Source organism: Capricornis sumatraensis, chromosome 4, assembly GCF_032405125.1.
Source record: "Capricornis sumatraensis isolate serow.1 chromosome 4, serow.2, whole genome shotgun sequence".
NCBI classification, from domain to species: domain Eukaryota; kingdom Metazoa; phylum Chordata; class Mammalia; order Artiodactyla; family Bovidae; genus Capricornis; species Capricornis sumatraensis.
In genome coordinates, this window is record NC_091072.1 from 110,558,731 (window position 1) to 110,579,794 (window position 21,064).

Consider the following 21,064-nt stretch of genomic DNA (forward strand, 5'->3'; position numbering starts at 1 on the left):
GTCAAACAATAAACAGGTGACATGTAAGCCTAGACCTAAAATCAGTGAGGAAGCAAGTCATAAGGGAACAGCAAGTGGAAGGGTCCTGGGGTCAGCCATTTCACAATCTGACCGAAGACCATCAGTGAGGCCAGAATGAGCAGGGGGCAGGGCCAATGGGACACGAGGCAGAGAAGCTGCCAAAAATAACCTATCGGCCATTATCTTAACTTTGGTTTTCCCTTGGAGTGATATAAAGAAGCTATGTATAAAATAGATAAACAACAAGGACCTACCGTAAGCAAAGGGAACTCTACTCAATATTCTGTAATAACCTATAAAGGTAAAGTATCTGAAAAAGGCTTCCCTGCTAGCTCAGTTAGTAAAGAATCTGCCTGCAATGCAGGAGACCCTGGTTCAATTCCTGGGTCAGGAAGATCCACTGGAGAAGGGATAGGCCACCCACTCCAACATTCTTGGGCTTCCCTTGTGGCTCAGCTGCTAAAGAATCTTCCTGCAATGTGGGAGACCTGGGTTTGATCCCTGGATTGAGAAGATCCCCTGGAGAAGGGAAAGGCTACCCACTCCAGTATTCTGGCCTAGACAATGGAGTCGCAAAGAGTCAGACACGATCGAGACTTTCACTTTCATCTGAAAAAAGAATGAATATATGTATATGTGTAACTTAAACCCTTTGCTGTACACCTGAAACTAACACAACATTGTAAATCAACTATACTCCAATAAAATAAGCTATGAGAGGTAGCAGGGCAGAGGGAGAGAGAGATTTTGACTCATGTTTGCAATGAAGCACTCTGGCAGGTATTTTAAGAATAGACTGGGGACTTCCTGGCGATCCAGTGGTTAGGACTCTGCACTTCCACTGCAGAGGGCATAGGTTCGATCCCTGGTTGGAGAACTGATATCCCACAAACCTTGGGGCACCAAAAAAAAGAAAGAAAGAAAGAAAGAAAGACTGCAATGGGACAAAGGCAGAAACTGTCTGGGGATGGCCACAACATCTGGGGTGAGAAATAACAGTTACAAAAATAGAGAAGTCTCACAGAGGCACAGGCAGGGCTTCTTGTGTATTTTACTCATCTCCTCTTGTGAGAGGTCCAGTAACAGCCCCAGTTGACTAGGAGTCTAAAAATTAAACCCACTGGGCTAAATAGGAAACCAAAAACATTCAGGAAAGCAGGAGCAGCACAATTAAAGTCCAGAGGGAGCTCAAGATTCTCCCCACTCCACGCTAGAGGTGCATTCTCGGGAAGGTTCACACTAACTTTCAGGATTCACCCCCTGAACCATCTTTTAGGGTCCCACTCTCGCCTCCCCTGGGAGTGTCTCTGTTATCAGCTCCTGGTCTTCCCCTCCCTTGGTCTTGTCCCTCTTTGTTGGGTGATTTCTTCCCCATCTTCCCCTCCATGTGGTTGGAACTGTGTCCAATTCAGAGGGAACCCCTTTCCTGGGGAAGAACCAGGCTAGCAGCTTAATCCAGGCTCTTTTCAAGGCTTTACAGGAAAGAGCTGTCCTATCCCAGGTTCCTCTTTCTACCCCTCTTTTTTTGGCACCAAAGAGATAAAATCAAAATGGCCCAGTGGTCTGTTTCAGTCCAAGCTATCCATGAGCAATCACAACCCATGTGCCATCAATGGACCATAGCACTCTGTCTACATTTTCACAACGTGGGACTGAACTTTATGACGAAAGTTCAGAAAGTCAGCTCCATGCTATTATTTCTCAAATATGCCTGGTTTTGAACAGGTGAACAGCTGAAAACAGTGCCAGTTTTCCATTTGAGGTTCCTCTATTCAATAACTGGATCATCAAACCTACACAAAATGTTTGAGGCAGAACCATCTGCATGGACACACAATAGAAGCAAGCTAAAGGTCCATCAATAAGAAACAAAGTATAGTCACACAATGGAAAACAGGGAGGGAAAAAAAACTGAACGAGCAAAAATAGATGCACAAATCTCAAAAACAATGTCCCCCATCTTCTCCCCAAAAAGAAAACTGCAGACGGACTATTACAATATGATTCCAATCTTATAAAGATTAAAAGCTTACAGGATAAACAACAAGGTCCTGTATAGCACAAGGAGTTATATATAATATCTTATGATAAACCATAACGGAAAAGAATATGAAGTCTATATACGTAAAGTATATATGTTCATATACAAATGAATTGCTTTGCTGGATACCAGAAATTAACACAGCATTGTAAATCAACTTTACTTCAAAAAAGCAAAACTTGCAAGACCATGCCATATATCCTAATGGATATCTTTATATAACAAAGCCTAAAAAGATGCATGGGAATAATATGTATCAAATTCAGATTAATAGCTACTTCTGAGGACGGAGGTACATGGGGAAGGGGTACCCAGGGGTTTAAGTCATTCCTGTAATGATTTACTGCTTAAACAGGAAGTGAGTTACATGGGCATTCTTTATATCATTATCTATATTTGGGGTTTAAATAAGATGAAAAAGTCATCTGGGTTGTAAGAACTTTTCCCCAGTGAAACACAATGCTCTTCTTATTTTGATTAAAGATGGAATGTTCCCTGTAAACATGTTACTGCCACAACTGCTCTGGATCAAGGCCAAAAGGATACAAGGAACCCTCGTGATTCAGCCTTGATGCTGTCCTGCTTACCAGACCCAGGAGTCACAGGCAGGACCTAAAGTCCAAACTTGAGAGTAGTAAACATCTTATTATCTGCCAAACATCTCCTCTGCAACCCTGCCTCTGTTCCCAGGAACACTGAGGTTGGTGGATGGTAAAGGATTCAAGGATTCCGTGACCTGCCCATGTGTTTATTCTCTCCCCTCAAGTCATTTGTCTCTTCATTCTGGAATTTACTCCCCCATTTTCCTCACTAGTCAGTCCTTTAGGTTTCAGCATAAAACATTATGTCTGCAAGAAACTTCTTAACAAAATTTTCCCCCAGCCTGGATTAAGAATGCTCATGGAAGCCTGAGCTTCTCCACATTCTGCAGATGCAGTGAATGACTGCTTCACTCATCCTGGTCTCCTCAGCACCTATATACGGTCTGATAACAGCTGATACTCACAGAAGGTTAATGGAATGCATGAATGAGACAGTATGAGCTCGTTGAGCATCTTATGAGGGTGGGATGTGGGTCATCTGGGCAGAGAGGGAACACAGAAAGTGACTGTGACAAATACAGACTGTACTTGTAAACATTTAGACTATAAACATATATACAGATTTGTTTTCAAATCTACTGTGAAAATGGAGGGTGAACTTGGAAGCATTTTTTAGCTCTAAGTGTCTAACCCTGGGCAGCTTGCTTAGTCTGAACGTGTGTGTCTCCGTCAGTTAAATGATGATAACTGACCACACTCATCATGTATTCAGAGCTCTGTATATGCGCCTGATGGCTTATTCCCGTCTTTAGGGAATTCGAGGTAAAATGATTAGTGGAGTTCTGGTGCAGGAAGGGAGACCTCTTCTCTGCAACTTCCCCCAGGAGTTTGATTCTAATTTTATAGCCCATTACTAAACCACTTGCAATAAAGACTCTCAGGAGACTATTTTTCTAAGTAGGTGCAGGACATGAGCGAGTAGAAGCTAAAAATAAAGAGAACTTTGGAAAATGCAGGGAACTGAAAGATCAATGTACTGAGGACAGAGGGATTTTGAGGGGTTAGCAGACAGAGGTTTGAGTATGTTCCTAATTGTTTGGCCTCAATTCACAAAACCATCTGCCTCACTGCCCCCATCTCCACACAACCAAGGCATGTAAACACCATACCTCTGTATCTCCAATGCAAATATCAAGCCTATTCGTCTTTTTTTAAGTTAATGAATCTTTATTTATTTTGTATTATTATTTTTTAAATTGGAGGATAATTGCTTTACAATGTTGTATTAGCTTTTGCTATATAATACGAATCAGCTGTTAGTATATGGATTGAACCCAGGTCTCTCACATTGTAGACAGACGCTTTACCATTTGAACCAGCAGGGAAGTCCAATATTTATAGACATAGATATATAGATATATCCCCTCCCTCTTGAGCCTCCCTCCCACCGCCACCCATCCCACCTCTCCAAGTTTGCATTGCATTCTGATGTTGTTACTAGCTGAGGTCTAATAGACCATGAGCCCACTGACAGGCAGTATCACCACTTAGTGGGATGATGACTTTGGTGTTAATCAGCTATGGAAAAGACAGCCGTGCTCATTAAGGATGGAGGTGACTGCAAGAGTACTTAGCAAGGTACTCACAGGTGCAGGTGATTCCGCCATATAACATTTCTCCTCCATTGCCAATTTTGGAGGCACTAGAATGGATTTTTCCTTTGTCCTTATTAAGGAAAGGTAAGATTATTTATACCATAATTTTTGCATTGATTCTGCCCTGCCTTTTACTAGCTATTTTGATAGTAATAATGCTTGAAATCAGTGCCTTCCAGTTCTCTTCTACAGTAGAGAGGATGCCTTTAAGTGATTTGAAATATGCTCCCTGTAATTTCATGCTTTGTCCTTTTGCCTGTGAAGTAACAAAAAAATAAGCACTATTCTTCTGTCTGACTCTTTTTGACCTCATGAACTGTAGCCCGCCAGGCTCCACTGTCCATGGAATTCCCCAGGCAAGAATACTAGAGTGGGTAGCCATTCCCTTCTCCAGGGGATCTTCCCCACCCAGGGATCAAACCCAGGTGTCCCACATTACAAGCAGACTCTTTACCATCTGAATCACCAGGGAAGCCCCATTCTTTTTCCATGATGGCACTTCAAATATTTGAATGAAACTATTGTTTCCTCACCCCATAATCCCTTTTCAAGTCAATTAACCTTAATCTTAATCCTTTAGCTATCTATCACAGAGCTAAGAATGTAAGTCTCTGATGCTCCATGACTCTCCAAATCGATACTGGATAGAAATAATGAGAGCAAACATTCATTGAGCTCTTACTGTGTGACAGATACTATCATTAAGTACTTTGCCTGTGTTAATTCATTTAATTTTCACAACAGCCCTTCAAAAAAATCTCATTACCTTCAGTTTAAACATGAGGAAACTAAGTCACCGAAAGGATAAATGACTTTCCTAAGGTCACCCAGTTCACAGGTGGCACAACTGGCTTTTCAACCCAAACAGTTTGGTTCCAGACAACATAGTCTTAATCCCAATGCTGTTCTATTCCTCAGGGTCCCAAATCTCACTCATAACTGAGAGTCTGGAGCTCCTAACTCTATAATAGCATAAGCTCAATGGGATACTAGTGCCTGCAAAATGGTAATATGTCTTTCTTGAACAAGGTTCCACGGTCAAAAACATTTGGGAAATGCTGAGTAAGGTAACACTGAATAAGTTTCCACTCTGCAGGGCTTTCCAAAGTCTTTAATATTTTCACAAGCATGAGGGGTCTCCAAAATCTAGATGCAGAATTTTCCAACCCTATTTACCCTTGGAACTCTCATCTAATAAAACACCTAATAATATGTGGCATTTGATAGACTATTATTTAGGAAATACTGCCCTAAAGTGTAGTTTAGATTCATCCTTATTCTCTTTCTTTTCTTTTTTTCTGAAAGAAAATGATTTCATTTTATATGATCCAGAAGTTTAGCATCATCTCCACAATATAAATGGCTTCCCCATGGGCTCAGCAATGAAGAATCTGTCTGCAATTCAGGAGACGCAGGAGACACAAGTTTGATCCCTGGGTGGGGAAAATCCCTTGGAGGAGGGCATGGCAACCCATTCCAGTATTCTTGCCTGGAGAATCCCATGGACAGAGGAGTCTGGGGCACTATAGTCCATGAGGTCACAAAGAGTCAGACATGACTGAGCTACTAAGCACACATGCACACAATTTAAAGGTTTTGTATCTAACACTTACTTCTCCATCTCATTGAAGGTATCATGAGAGATGTGAAGTACACGAATACACTGTGGCCACCATAACCCCTTGGTTCTACTAAGCTGTGCTTACTGTGCTGTGATTACTAGCTCGGTCATGTCTGGCTCTTTGACACCCTATGCTATTACCTTTTTTTTAAATGGTCCTGCCTTGACTCTTGGTCATTGCAATTTGCTGTAAATACTCACAATACATACTAAGCCATTCATCCTTTTTTTTTTTTTTTTTACTTTTTTGGGAAAAAAATTAAATCAAGTCTCCTGAATATCTCTAGGCTTCTAATATCTTCCTCCTCTTCACAGTCTCAAAGATTTCTCATGGGTTTCATAGATAACAGGTGGAAGCAGTAAAGGAACAGACATTATGTGAGAATCTTCTGTGGACTGAGAGTCATATCATGCATTTCATGTAGCACATAAAATCTCCAGGACCTAGGGAGGTACGGATCATTAGCTCCAGTTTACAGATGAGTAAACAAAGGCACACATTAAACAACCCGTCACGGTCAGTGCACTTTGGCATTCAACCATCCCACGTGCAGTCCATGTTTCTTGGGTACATTTCATCCTGGTAAATAGTTACCTGTGGCTTATTTATTGGGTTGAAAACATCCTGTTAATTTACTATTATTTAATATATTAATCTTAAGTTCCGACTCTCACAAGGAAAATGCTTATGAACCATATAATACAAAGGCAAAAATGTGACATTCCTGTATTTTCCAGATACATTCTTTCTCAGGATCAGCTTGCCATTCAGAAACCTCTCTGTCTCTCTTTTCTACACTCATTTCTTGCTCTCACTCAGGCAGATACTTTTCTTCCTCACTTTGGATAGCCAGGTTTAATTTCATAAAAATAGACTTTATTTTTTAGATCAACTTTAGATTTACAAAAAAGTAAGAAGCTAGTAGAGAGAATTCCCATATATTCTGCAGCCAATTTCCGCTAATATTAGTGTCATGTATAAGTACAGAACATGTGTTATAATTAATGAACTGATGCTGATACACTTTCACAGACTAAAGACCATACTTCATTTGACTTTCTTCAGTTTGTGTCTCATGTCCTCTTTCTACTCTACAGTCCCACTCAGGGCACTACATTATACTTAGTTGTCATACCCCCTGAGGCTCCTCTGGACTAGAACAACTTCCCAGACATTTGTAGTTGTTGATGACTTTGACAGTTTTGAAGAGTACTAGTCAAGTATTCTGTAGACTGTTCCTTAACTGGAATTTGTCTGATGTTTTCCTCATGGTTAGATGGGGTTATGGGTTTAGGGAAAGATCACAGAGGTGAAGGGCCATTTCATCAAGTCACTCTGCATGGCCCACACCTAAGGAGTGAAGAGTCACGTTCTTTTCCTTCTTTGACTCCAGAGTATCTGTTTAAATTTGGCATTCTTCTGCCTGGGAGATCTGTCCCTTCACCTCTTTATGTACTCAGTTACCAGGTAGAGTATAACTAAAGTACTAGGGGTAAAAAATCATTTGGTTCTAAAATATTTCTTCTTACAATCCAGGGCAAAAGCATTTTTGAAAGTCTATTTTCCTTTGCTCATATTTAAATATAATTTCATTCTTTTTCATTTATGACTTTATATTGGAGTACAATTGCTTTACAATGTTGTGTTGGTTTCTGCTGTACAACAAAGTGGATCAGCTATAACTATACATATACCCCTTCCTCGTAAGCCTCCTTCCCACCAACCACGCCCCACCGCATTCCACCCCTCTAGGTCATCGCAGAGTGCTGAGCTGAGCTCCCTGTGCTCTGCAGCAGCTTTCCACTAGCTATCTATTTCACACATGGTATTGAATATACGTGAGTGCTGCTCTCTCAATTCATCCCACTCTCTCCTCCCCACAGTGTGTCCCATGCTTGTTCTCTACATCAGCGGCTCTATTCCTACCCTGCAAATAGGTTCATCTGTACCATTTTTCTAGATTCTATATATTATTTCATTCTTAACTGAACACTTTATATATATGAAACTGAGCCTATAGAGGATATAAAGATGATTCACACAAGGCTCCCTGCCTGAATAAACAATCCTCGGGGTCAATCAGAAATGTATGCATTTCACAAGGTAAATAAGTGCTGTGAAAGTGTTAGTCTGTAGTCCACAGTTAAAAAGTGCTTTGGGAACACTGAGAGAATAGTACAGTCATCCTTCTGTATCCGTGGAGGACTGATTCCAGGACCCCATGGGTACCAAAACCCCTGGATGCTTAAGACCCTTATATAAAATGGCAGTACTAGTATAATGAATACAATCAGTCCTCTCTACCAGTGAGCTGCACATTTGAGGATTCAACCAACCCCAGATAGAAATTTTGGTTGAATCTGAAGGAGGTATGACTTGTAAATATGAAGGCCAACTCAATTAATTCAAGCAAAGTTTGATACAGGAAGAGGGAGTCCAATGTTGGCTTCCTGGGTATACCACCATGATTCTGAATGATCCTAATTATGAAATGGAGAAACCTTAGATCACAGACAATAAAAACCTTATCTAAGATCACACAGTTGTGTAATGTAAGAGCCTAAGCTGAAAATCAAGTCTTCCAGTTCTAGACCCTATGTTCTTTTCACTGCATCCAACCAGAAGATAACACAGAAGTCTGCTATGTCATTATTTACAGCAGAAATGAACAGAGCACTTACCTCAAATAAACGTAAAACTTTGGCCAGTGCACCAACTTCTTCTTTGAGTGAGAAGATCAGCGATACAGCATTTTGATCAGAGTTGCCTTCAATGTAGTTTGTTTCCTATAGGAGTAAATGCATTTGGGTAAAATTTTTTTTTTTTTTCACAGCTCAGCAATTCAGTCCTGTGAAACCTCCAAGGAAGAAGCGAGCATGAACTTTCTTTTCTAGTTAAGCCTTGGAATCCAATGAGCTACATACATTCTATATAGAAGTATATGTGCAAGGGAAAATAAGTAAATCAAGGAAAGTAAAACATTAAATGATGTGCATAGATCAAATTTCAATTTTAGAAAACTCTAATTATTCACTGGGGCTTCCCTGGTGGCTGAGATGGTAAACAATCTGCCTGCAATGCAGGAGATCCAGGTTCAACCCCTGGGTTGAGAAGAGTCCCCTGGAGAAGGGAATGACTACCCACTCCAGTATTCTTGCCTGGAGAATTCCATGGACAGAGAAGCCTGGCCAGTTACAGTCCATGGGTTCACAGAGTCAGACACGACTGAGTAATTAACACACACACAATTATTCACTGATGTCACCAGTCACTCTAGAGATTGCCTTTCAGTGACACTTACCAAGTGCGAGGTACAATCAGGGCTCTGAAAGAAACAAATGAATAAGAGGATACCCCATTCATCAGCAGCTCAAATTTTTACTTAATAGACACATACACAACACGCAAGGTAAGTAGAAAAAGATCTTAAAGGTGGTATGATGGTTCAATAATTGTCCCAGGAAAACACTGAGAAACAGAGGGTAGAAAATACTAAAATTAGAACATACACAGGCTGTTAGCTCCAAAAACATTGGTTTGGAATCCTCTCTCTTCCATTGACCTACCAGAGCACTTTGGACCAACAGCTTAACATTCTTAATTTCTTCATGTGTGAAGTCAGGCTAATGTATAATCCTGCCAAGCCCTATCAAAACAGTATTCAGGTGATGAAAGAAAGAGAGAAAATATTTTAAATATAATAATAAAAGCATACAAAATGAAATATTAAAAATACCCACAAAAGATTTCTTGGCCTTCAGTAAAGATCTCACAGGAGCATTAATTTGTTCCCAGATGCTGGGATCTGAGATACCAATTGTTGAAAAGGAGCCACAGAATACATAAGAGCGCACAATTCACCCGCTGGAAGATGGACGTCTTCAAACAGCAAAGAATGTCTAGGATCTAACATTTTCTCCAGCCATGTGACAGCAAATTAAGGTGGGACTAGGGCTGCCACTCCAGAAAGGGATGGCCAAAATCTTAAAATGTTAAAGTTAAGGATTAAATTAGGTTTTACAATAATACACAAAGTTCCATGTGTGCTTTCAAATAAACATCATGTACCTAAAACTGGGAACAAAAACTCCAGCAGAACAATTACTCTCTTGTAAGGAAGTTAATGAAATTAGTGGAATGGATGTTGCATTATCTCAGTGAGAAGGCTGTGCTGGGCAGGCTCTCGGTGACTTGCAATCTTAAGCCCTGTGTGGCCACTGATGACCCTTAGGATGAAATTCTTTTAATTCAGAGAATTCAGATTTTCCCAGAAACTCACCTGAAACAGTATGGGGGAAGAACCAGAATTATCAGTAAGTGTGATTAGAGGGAGCCTTAGATGAATAGCAAGACTGAATTGTTAAATATCTTTGTATTGACCACAGTACTATCTTTCTAAAAAAATTTTTTTGATCTACCATATATTAAAAGCCCCTATAAAGTCATGTCTGACTCTTTGTGACCCATGGACTGTAGCACAACAGGCTCCTCTGTCCAGGGGATTCTCCAGGCAAGAATACTGGAGTGGGTTGCCATGCCCTTCTACAGGGGATCTTCCCAACCCAGAGATTCAACCTGTGTCTCATGTCTCCTGCACTGGCAGGCAGGTTCTTTACCACTAGTACCACCTGGTTAGTATACTGTCTGAAGCATTATAATAAGCACTTGATTTGGATTATCTCATTTAATTTTGATAACAGTCTAGAAAGTAGGTTTTCTCCAAGTGCCATTTTTATTGATGACAAGAGGAAAGGCTTAGAGAATTTGAATAACTCCTCCAGAGCTGGAGCCCATGTCGCTGGATGCCAGCACTCTGTCCATGAGTCACAACTTCCTGTGGACTCTACTTTCTGTCTCTAATCCTGCCAGAGACACACAAATCAGTCTCTGATGTCAGTCTTCTTCCTAGGAGAGAACACCGAGCCCTCAGTTCTTCCCAGCTTCCTTGAAATGACAAAAAATTCCTATTTCTAGTTCACTTAGCAACATTATCCTCTCCTGTTGGCCTCCAGGAAACAGAACATTTCAACAGGAGTCATCTACGACTAGGGCGATTCAGATGTGAATGTATGGAACTCTGCCAGCCACCACCTTCCCACTTCCACCCAGGCCAGTCTGACCTTCTCCAGAAACGGCCCTCAGGGTCAGGTCTTTCTTTGGTTCCCACTGACAACAATCCAGCCCTCAGTGATTGGCAGTGACTAGATGCTCCTAGCAGAATTTAGGGCTTTCCTGATGGCTCAGACAGTAAAGAATCTGCCTGCAATGTGGGAGACCTAGGTTTGATGGCTAGGTTGGGAAGATCCCCTAGAGGAGGGCATGGCAACCCACTCCAGTGTTCTTGCCTGGAGAATCCCCATAGACAGAGGAGCCTGGTGGGCTACAGTCCATGGGGTCACAAGGAGTCAGACATGACTTGGCAACTGAACAACAACATAGCCAACAATATACAATACCTCTTTCGAATTGTCAAAAGTCTTGTTGGTGCCTCATCTCCTGAGATTCACCCTCAGGAAACTCCTGCACAGAAAACTGACTTCGAGCTTGCCCTTTCAACACCTTATCACAGGAAATGCACTGCATCCCACCCTTGTCCCTTTTCAAATCCATTACCCTTCCTCAAAAGCCCCATGGGTAGTACTTCTCTCAGAAAACTTCTGTACTCCTCAGCCAAAGTGAATAATCCCTCCTCAATCTAGGTATTCTGTTTCTCTCCTGATGCCCACATGGGACTTGAGAATAACTGACTCACAGAGATAGGCTTGTCCACAATCTCATTTTAGGGAAACTATGGGCCAAAGAAAGTGACTCGCCTGGAGAGCACACAGGCAGTGCATGGCAGCTTAAGAACTCAGGCTCCTACTATGGAGAACAGTATGGAGGCACTTCATAAAACTAAAAATAGAATTGCCATATGATCCAGCAATCCCACTCCTAGACATATATCTGGACAAAACTATATTTCAAAAAAATACATGCACCTCAATATTCATAGCAGCACTATTCACAATACCTAAGACCTGGAAACAACCAATATGTCCATCTGACAGATGAATGGATAAAGCTGTAGTACATATGTATACCAGCATATATATATATATACATATATATATATATACACACATATATATATATATATACATATATATATATATATTACTGGGAGAAATATCAATAACCTCAAAAATGCAGATGATACCACCCTTATTATTTTGAAATGAAGAAAGAGACTCAGCAAGATTAAGTGGCTTGTCCAAGGACACTCAGCTAATGAGTGGCAGAGGCTGTAAGTGAACCTAGGTCCAATAACTCCAAAATCCTTAACCTAAATCCCAGTGACTCAACTGGAACAACAGCTCCCCGTTTCAAAGGTTGAGGGACCTGAACTGAAAGGAAGCTCATGGAATTTTGTGAAATGATGTGATCTTGGGTGTATTCTGATTCCAATACTGTTCTGTGGACCAGCATGGGATCTTGGGCAAACCTTTTCCAGAATGTGTTTAAACTGGCTCATAATCTGTAATTATTTGCTTCAAATAGATATGTGAGTTGACTTAAAAACACATGTACACTCAGGATGCATAAAGGTACAGAAAATTAGTTTAAAAACTAGAAAAGGAGAAAGAAAGCAGGGAGGAAAAAATCTTTACTAGCAACCAAGAAGAAAAGAATTTTGATCACTGAGAATTGCACAACTGCCCCCATCTCACATGCCAGCAAAGTAGTACTCAAAATTCTCCAAGTCAACCTTCAACACTACATGAACCGTGAACTTCAGGTGTTCAAGCTGGATTTACAAATGGCAGAGGAACCAGAGATCAAATTGCCAATACCCGTTGGATCATCAAAAAAGCAAGAGAGTTCCAGAAAAAAACTTCTGCTTTATTGACTATGCCAAAGCCTTTGACTGTGTGGATCACAACAAACTGTGGAAAATTCTTCAAGAGATGGGAATACCAGACCACCTGACCTGCCTCCTGAGAAATGTGTATGCAGGTCAGGAAGCAACAGTTAGAACTGGACATGGAACAACAGACTGTTTCCAAATAGGAAATGGAGTATGTCAAGGCTGTATATTGTCACCCTGCTTATTTAACTTCTATGCAGAGTACATCATGAGAAACGCTCGGCTGGATGAAGCACAAACTGGAGTCAAGACTGCTGGGAGAAATATCAATAACCTCAGATAGGCAGATGACACCACCCTTACAGCAAAAAGCGAAGAAGAACAAAAGAGCCTCTTGATGAAAGTGAAAGAGGAGAGTGAAAAAGTTGGCTTAAAAACTCAACATTTAGAAAATTAAGATCATGGCATCTGGTCCCATCACTTCATGGAAAACAGATGGGGAAGCAATGGAAACAGTGACAGACTTTATTATTTTGGGCTCCAAAATAACTACAGATGGTGACTGAAGCCATGAAATTAAAAGACGCTTGTTCCTTGGAAGAAAAGCAATGATCAACCTAGACAGTATATTAAAAAGCAGAGACATTACTTTGCCAACAAAAGTCCATCTAGTCAAAGCTATGGTTTTTCCAGTAGTCATGTATGGATGTAAGAGTTGGAATATAAAGACTATATTCTGCTGAATGCCGAAGAATTGATGCTTTTGAACTATGGTGTTGGAGAAGACTCTTGAGAGTCCTTTGGACTGCAAGGAGATTCAACCAGTCCATTCTAAAGGAAATCTGTCCTGAATATTCATTGGAAGGACTGATGCTGAAGCTGAAACTCCAATACTTTGGCCACCTGATGTGAAGAACTGACCCTGATGATGGGAAAGATTGAAGGCAAGAGGAGAAGGGGACAACAGAGGATGAGATGGTTGGATGGCATCACCAACTCGATGGACATGAGTTTGAGTTGGTGTGCACACAGGGAAGCCTGGTGTGCTACAGTCCATGGTAGCACATGTCAAAGAGTTGGACATGACTGAGTGGCTGAACTGAACTGATAAATACACTTAACAGAAATAAGTTCTCTTTGCTTTTGTCTAACAAATACATTATATTGTTAATATATTTGGAAAAAGAGCAGTTTTCATAACTGCAAGCAATTAATCTACAGCAAAGATATTCCAGGGGTACTCACTGCCGACCTTAGTGCTTTGAGGGGGTCATGGGCAGAGGTGTGTTTTCACATGTGTGATTATACAAACACACATCTACAGTGTAAGACACCTGGAAACAAGAGCAGACATCCTGCTGTGGACTCACGAAAAGCCTGTCTATTGCAGAACTTATCTGCAGGAGGAAGCAGTGTGGTTGGAGGAGTGCACAGGGTGTTGGAGTCAGACCTGGGTTTGAACACTGACTCTGTGCCATTTAGAGCTATGATTTCTGAGTTTCCTTCAACTTTTAATCCATCACCCCATTCTATTTTTCTTCACAGCACTTATCCTCCACATGAAATTATATGTTCATTTGGTTAAATGTTATAGTCTTGTCTCCTCCACAAGAATTTAAGTTTCACCAGGGCAGACTTTATACCAGCTAGCTGTACCTAGCTCAGAGTAGGTGCTCAATAAGTCTTTGTTGAGTTGAGTGAATGAACGAGCCAGATGTCTCTTGCAGGATTGTTGTGCTTGCATGTGTAGATCAACTTTCTATCTGGACTACACCTAGGGCGTTCTGCTTATCTGAGTTAGAGCTTCAGGAAGGTATAAATGTGTCTTTTTGTAGACTGTCAGAGCTGGAGTCCTAGAGACTCAAAGGTGTTAGTAGCTCAGTCCTGTTCGACTCTTTTCGACCCCATGGACTGCAATCCACCAGGCTCCTCTGCCCACAGAATTCTCCAGGCAAGAATACTGGAATGGGTAGCCATTCCCTTCTCCAGGGGATCTTCCTGACCCTGGGATCAAAGCTGGTTCTCTCACATGGCAGGCAGATTCTTTGCCATCTGAGTCACCAGGGAAGCTCTCCCAGAGACTATTTTCCATCCACCTCCCCCACCTCCCAGCCCCCCATTTTACAGATCCCAAACTGAGCCTCTTCCCCAGTTAGGGAATTTCTTGATGATACACAGCATCAGCAAACTAAACACAGAGTCCACATCACCTGATCCCAGGTCCATCACATTTCCACTGAGAAGCTCCACCAGCCACTGGGCTTGACTCAGTGTGTGTTCCTCTTGCCAGTATTCTGACACATTTTGTTGAACAAACAAATCATTTCCAGCTAGACACCCCTGGCACTTCTCCTATATTCCAGAAAGTGTGCTAAGAGCTTTAAAGATATTATTTCACTTGACTCTCATACTAACTCTAGGATATGGGTTTTTTTATTCCAACCTTTCAAATGAATAGACCTGAGGCTCCGCGAAGTTAAATAGCTTGCTTTCAGCACACAGGTGTTACAGAGCACTCTCTAAACCTTCCTCTCCCAGGGGTGGGCTTTAAGTCTGAACCCTAAATTCTAGGAATGTGGCCAGTCAATTAAAGAATGTACTTTGCAGTTGTTCACCTCAAGGAACAGGGAACACTTTCTAGAGAATAGAATGCACCCTGGTCATTATTCTTGCCACATTAAGGTTCTCTTACATTCCAAGTTCAAGGCTGACTCTCGAGTATTTTCCTCTGTGTTTAATTGTCTCCTTCCCCAGGTGGGAGTAAGTCTGGGACCTCTTCATAACGCATTTTCTCCCAAAGGTGAAAAAAAGGATACAATTTCTTACAATTTTGCCATTTTGATTCCTGGCTGAGAACACTTGTAAAACATCACAGAAGAGTAAATCCGGATGGACCCCTACTCCCATTCCAGATTGTTTAGGACCAATGTACAGAAGAAGAAGGCGACAGAGACTTGTGTAAAGACACACAGCGAGTCCATCTGTGGCAGCTCTGAAAGCCGATCCCCAACTCCTGCAGCTCATTCCTTGAAAGTCACCCAAGATAGATGTTCTCTCCTTGGGAAACGTGTTGCGCACATGTGTTATCTGTCAACTTCCTAAACGTTTCCGTCCTCCTCAAATGAACTCTCAATGTCCTGGTGAGTTGATGGGAGTTGGGAGGGGGGCAAACTCCCCTCCCTGAGCAGCTAAGACCCGACCCCCGCCTCCCCAGGCTCACCTGTCCAAAGTCGCTGAATTTCCTGCCCAAGGCTCCGCTCTCTAGGACCAGAGCTGACATGCTGGCTCGTAGCGCGGGCCTTCTCTACAGTTATGCGCCCGTCAGCCGCAGGGAGATTTGCAAACAGCGCTAACAACACGTGGTGCTGAGGTTTTTAACCTGGCTTTAGGGAGGAGCGCCTCCAAGATGTCTCCTGCCTCGTACCCGCCGCAGGAACGCCCCTCGATGGGCGTTGTCCTGACGCTGCAAGGCTCTGGGTCGGGACCTGGGCCACCCAGAGGGGAGCGGCAGGGGGAGCGGCCGGGGAGATTGTGGCGGATGCGGAGAGGCCGAACTTGGCTGCCCTCCTGGGATGTTGGAAGGCCAGTGAGGGAGGGCAGGACCACCTGTGCCCTGGAGATTAGACAGGTTGGGCATTTCCAGGACTCTCCAAAGCCTGGGCACAGATTCTCTGCCACTGGAGTAAATCTGTGGCTGCCTGATGAAAACAATTGTAAGAAGCAGAGTCAAGATCTTAGTTGATGTTTGGGGAGGGGTTCCTTTCTATTAACCACCAAAGAAACGGCCTTTTGGGGTCTGACCTCAGAAAACTAAATAGATGACGTTGTGAATGCTGGGCACTGTTGCTAAGGAGCAAAGGTGAGAGCGCGACCTGGGTTGAAATGCAGCCAGTGTGTCACTGAGCTGTTTACATCACTGCTGGGAGGGAGCACGCAGAAGAGGATGGTAGCACCACCTTACCAGGACGTTTTAGTAAGACTGTGGGTAAGAGAAAGCATGAGGTGACACCTTTAACATTAAGTAGAGTTTTTGCCCTCTGAGCCACTCCACCTCCACCCTCCCAGGTGGCGCTAGTGGTAAAGAACCCGCTTCCCAATGCAAGAGGCCTAAGAGACGCCGGTTTGATCCCTGGGTTAGGAAGATCCCCTGGAGGAGGGCATGGCAACCCACTTCACTATTCTTGTATCCTCTGTCCATGGGATAGGAGAATTCCTGGAGAATCCCATGGACAGAGGAGCCTGGTGGGCTAGGACCCACAAGGTTGCAAAATCTGAAAGGACTGAAGTAAGGGAGCATGCACGCAGAGTTCTTGCTGTATGGTTCAGCACTCAGTAACTGGGAGATACTGCTTAAAAATATACCATAGCAGATCTTACTGCGGACCTTTATTGTGTGCCAGGTGGTGATGGGGATGCAGGGGGGACCCCGCCTCCCCCACCATGCTACCATTCTGGAAGACAGACAGCAAACATATAAGTAAGTTTAGGCAGAGTTAAGCCTTCTGAAGAAAATAAAATAGGGGGATGGGCTAATCTGCAGGAAGATGTCATTCTCCTCCACTTTTTCAGTTCTGACACTGAGATGAGACACTCATTCCCAGCAGGCAAAACTAATTTACAAGAACACTGCAAAGACAGAAGTTCAGAAAAGATGATAAACAAATCAAGATCGTCAAGGCCTTGAGTCTCTGCCTAATATTTAGCCAGGAGCGTGTAATGGGCTAAGAGAAAACAAGTCAACAAGCCAATAATAGAGGCTGCTAGAAATCCACCCATTCCCCTCCCATAATTCTTTGAAGGAATGACCAGGCACCTGCCAAAAAATTTAAAAAAAAAAATCAGATTTGGGATTCAAAACAAACAGATTGACTCCTGATTCCACCACTAACTTTGGCCAAGTCCTTGCCTCAATTTGTCTTTAAAATGGGGTTTTAAACAGGGAGCCCAGCTCAGTGCTCTGTGATGACCTAGAGGGTGATATGAAGATGGGGTGGGAGGGAGGCTCAAGAGGCAAGGGGTATATATGTGCTTATGGCTGATTTGTGTTGTTGTACTGCAGAAACCAACACAACTTTGTGAGGCAATTATCCTCCAATTAAAAATAAATAAATAATAAATGTAAGAGGCAAAAAATAAATAAATAAAATGGGGTCTTAAGGGTTGTTTAGGATTCTTGGAGCCTCTATTACATGTCTAGCTTTCTACTGGTTGCTATGAATACAGACATAAGTATAATTTCTATCCAAAAGGAGTCTTTGGGTGTGTGATTAATATTCCCTGTGGTCAGATGGAGAATCAGTGTTGTTGAACATAGAAGAACAAGACCTTGACTTCCACCTTCAGGAGAATCCATATCCTTTATTGGACTCCAGTGTTTTTCTAGTATGATAGACTTGAAGTTTGGCCCCTAGGTCTAGAAGATCCCATGGAGTAGGAAATGGCAACCCGCTCCAGTATACTTGCCTGGAAAATTCTATGGACAGAGAAGCCTGGTGGGCTACAGTCCATGGGTCTGCAAAGAGTAGCATATGACTGAGTGACTAAGCTCACACATACACACAGACATGAGATGAAGAGTTTTCTTCCATCCCAAGATTGCCTTGCAAATATCACTTCATCCCCTGATGTTGCTGCCATACTAAGCAGAGCAATGAATGTGACAACCCTGTTATGTTGCTATTTAAGAGGCATGCAATGAATAAAAGCAAGCAGTAACAGCTTCTTACTTAAATAAATGCACACTGTATGGTAGACACTGCCAAGCATTCCCCATGTGTGGTTTCATTTTTCCCCTCCAAAACCTTGACCTATGAATCCCCACTTTATAAATAAAGAAACTGAGACATAGAAAGTTAAAATAAGTAGTTCAAAGTCAAACTACATTTCACCCAATTCCAAGGCACTGGCTCTTACACAATCTTCCTTCCCTTTTAAAAATAAGAACAGCAATGATTTTTAGGACAACAAAATAATAGCACTTCTTTTTTCTTTTTTCATCTACTAAAAATAAAATTCTTAATTTCCTCTCTCATAAAAATGACCCAGATCTGTGTTGGGAGGAGAGCACAATTAGTAGTCTGCTGCTTTAGGGAAAAACATTTGGTAGCTTTTTTTCAAAATTGTTTTGGCTAAAAGGGGAAATTTATCCATGCAATAAGATTAAAACTCACTTACCATGAGATTGCTGCTGACATGAATTTTGTGTTTTTTTTTAAAAACTATCATTTAAATCGGGATGGAATGCAATGTGTTGCTGTTGTGAACAAGGGTGGTGGTGAGCCCTAAGAAAATTGGTGTAAAAGGAACATCCAAGAATTCAGCCTGTGTGGAGAGGGTGTGGAGAAAAGGGAACCCTCTTACACTGTTGGTGGGAATGCAAACTAGTACAGCCACTATGGAGAACAGTGTAGAGATTCCTTAAAAAACTGGGAATAGAACTGCCATACGACCCAGCAATCCGACTGCTGGGCATACACACTGAGGAAACCAGAGTTGAAAGAGTCACGTGTACCCCAATGTTCATCGCAGCACTGTTTATAATAGTCAGGACGTGGAAGCAACCTAGACGTCCATTGTCATATGAATGGATAAGAAAGCTGTGGTACATACACACAATGGAATATTACTCAGCTATTAAAAAGAATGCATTTGAATCAGTTCTAATGAGGTGGATGAAACTGGAGCATATTATGCAGAGTGAAGTAAGTCAGAAAGAAAAACACCAATACAGTATACTAACACATATATATAGAATTTAGAAAGGTGGTAACAATGACCCTATATGCAAAACAGCAAAAAAGACACAGATGTAAAGAACACACTTTTGGACTCTGTGGGAGAAGGCGAGGGTGGGATGATTTGAGAGAATAGCATTGAAACATGTATATTACATATGTGAAATAGATGACCGGTCCGAGTCTGATGCATGAAACAGGGCTTTCAAAGCCAGTGCACTGGGACAACCCTGAGGGATGGGATGGGGAAGGAGGTGTGAGGGGGGTTCAGGATGGGGGACACATGTACACCCATGGCTGATTCATGTCAATATATGGCAAAAACCATTACAATATTGTAAAGTAATTAGACTCCAATTAAAATAAATAAATTAATTTTTTTTAATAAAGAGAGAGAATTCAGCCTGTCGACCACTGAGATTTGCTGACCAACCAGGAAGAGGTAGGCACCATGTCGCAAGATGTGCAATTGTATACCTGGTAAACTTAGAGTTGACCTTCACTTGGAAGTTGAAGATTTCCCAATCACTGGAGGTTATCAAACACTTGTCATTTAACCTCACAGATAGAGAGTTGAGTTAATCATAATCTCTGAGTTCATGGCAAGTAATCAACTCCAAGGCCCCTTTCTTGTTTTATTTATTCATTCTCTTTTATCTTCATGCCACATTCCCATTCCTTTCCCCTAGATACAACATCCTTAACATGCTTTAATATTTAGTCATGGATTTATTAGCTACAAGGAAATATCGGTGTGTGTACGTATTTTTCATGAATATGAGTGATGTCATAATATAGGTTTGTTGTTGTTGTTGTTGTTTAGTCATTAAGCCATGTCCAACTCTTTTGTGACCCAATGGACTGTAGCCTTTCAGGCTCCTCTGTCCACAGGATTCTCCAGGCAAGAATACCGGAGGAGTTTGCCATTTCCCACTCCAGGGGATCTTACTGACCCAGGGTTTGAACCTGTGTCTCCTGCATTGGCAGGCAGATACCTTACCACTGAGACATCTGGGAAGCCCCAGTATAGATTTACTATAGCATATTCTTGGAACGTGGTCATGCTACTGAATGTAGTAACTCTTTGCTCCTTTAACTAGTGTAGTATATTTCACACTGTGTAACTACCATATTTGATTTTTCCATTCCCCAGTGATGAATTCTAGGCTCTCTCTAACTTTCCACCACCCTCAACAGTAATACTGTGATAAATATCCTCATCCTTGTCTTCTTACATCCTGTGTGAGAATTTTTTCTGGGATAGAAGGATGAGGTCCTGAATCGTAGGAAACATGCATCCTTAATTTCACAAAGTAATGTCAGATTGCCCCTTTGAATGGCTTGTATGAGTCCACATTCCCACCGGCAGAGCAAATGGGTTCCTGTTGCTGCTGCTGCTGCTGCTGCTAAGTCGCTTCAATCGTGTCCGACTCTGTGCGATCCCATAGGCAGCAACCTGTTGCTAGGTATCCTCAATATTTGGTCTTTTCCAAATGTCTGATTCCTTGCCAATATGTTCAATATGAAAAGGCATGTTCCCCAGTGGCTCAGCTGGTAAAGAACAGCCAGTCAGTGCAGGAGACTCAGGTTTGAACCCTGAGT

General features: G+C 42.0%; 1 protein-coding gene across 1 annotated transcript in view; it reads right to left on the reverse strand.

Moving 5' to 3' along the window:
• The window catches only part of PAH (phenylalanine hydroxylase), an 84,477-nt gene extending 68,378 nt beyond the window's left edge, over positions 1-16,099 (reverse strand). Inside the window, exons 1-2 of the mRNA XM_068969833.1 lie at positions 15,949-16,099; positions 8,563-8,667 (exon numbers count right to left, since the gene is read on the reverse strand). Of these exons, the coding sequence (XP_068825934.1) occupies positions 8,563-8,667; positions 15,949-16,008 (165 nt within the window). The 5' untranslated portion in view covers positions 16,009-16,099. The remainder of the gene's footprint in view (positions 1-8,562; positions 8,668-15,948) is intronic.
• Positions 16,100-21,064: the final 4,965 nt, after the last annotated feature.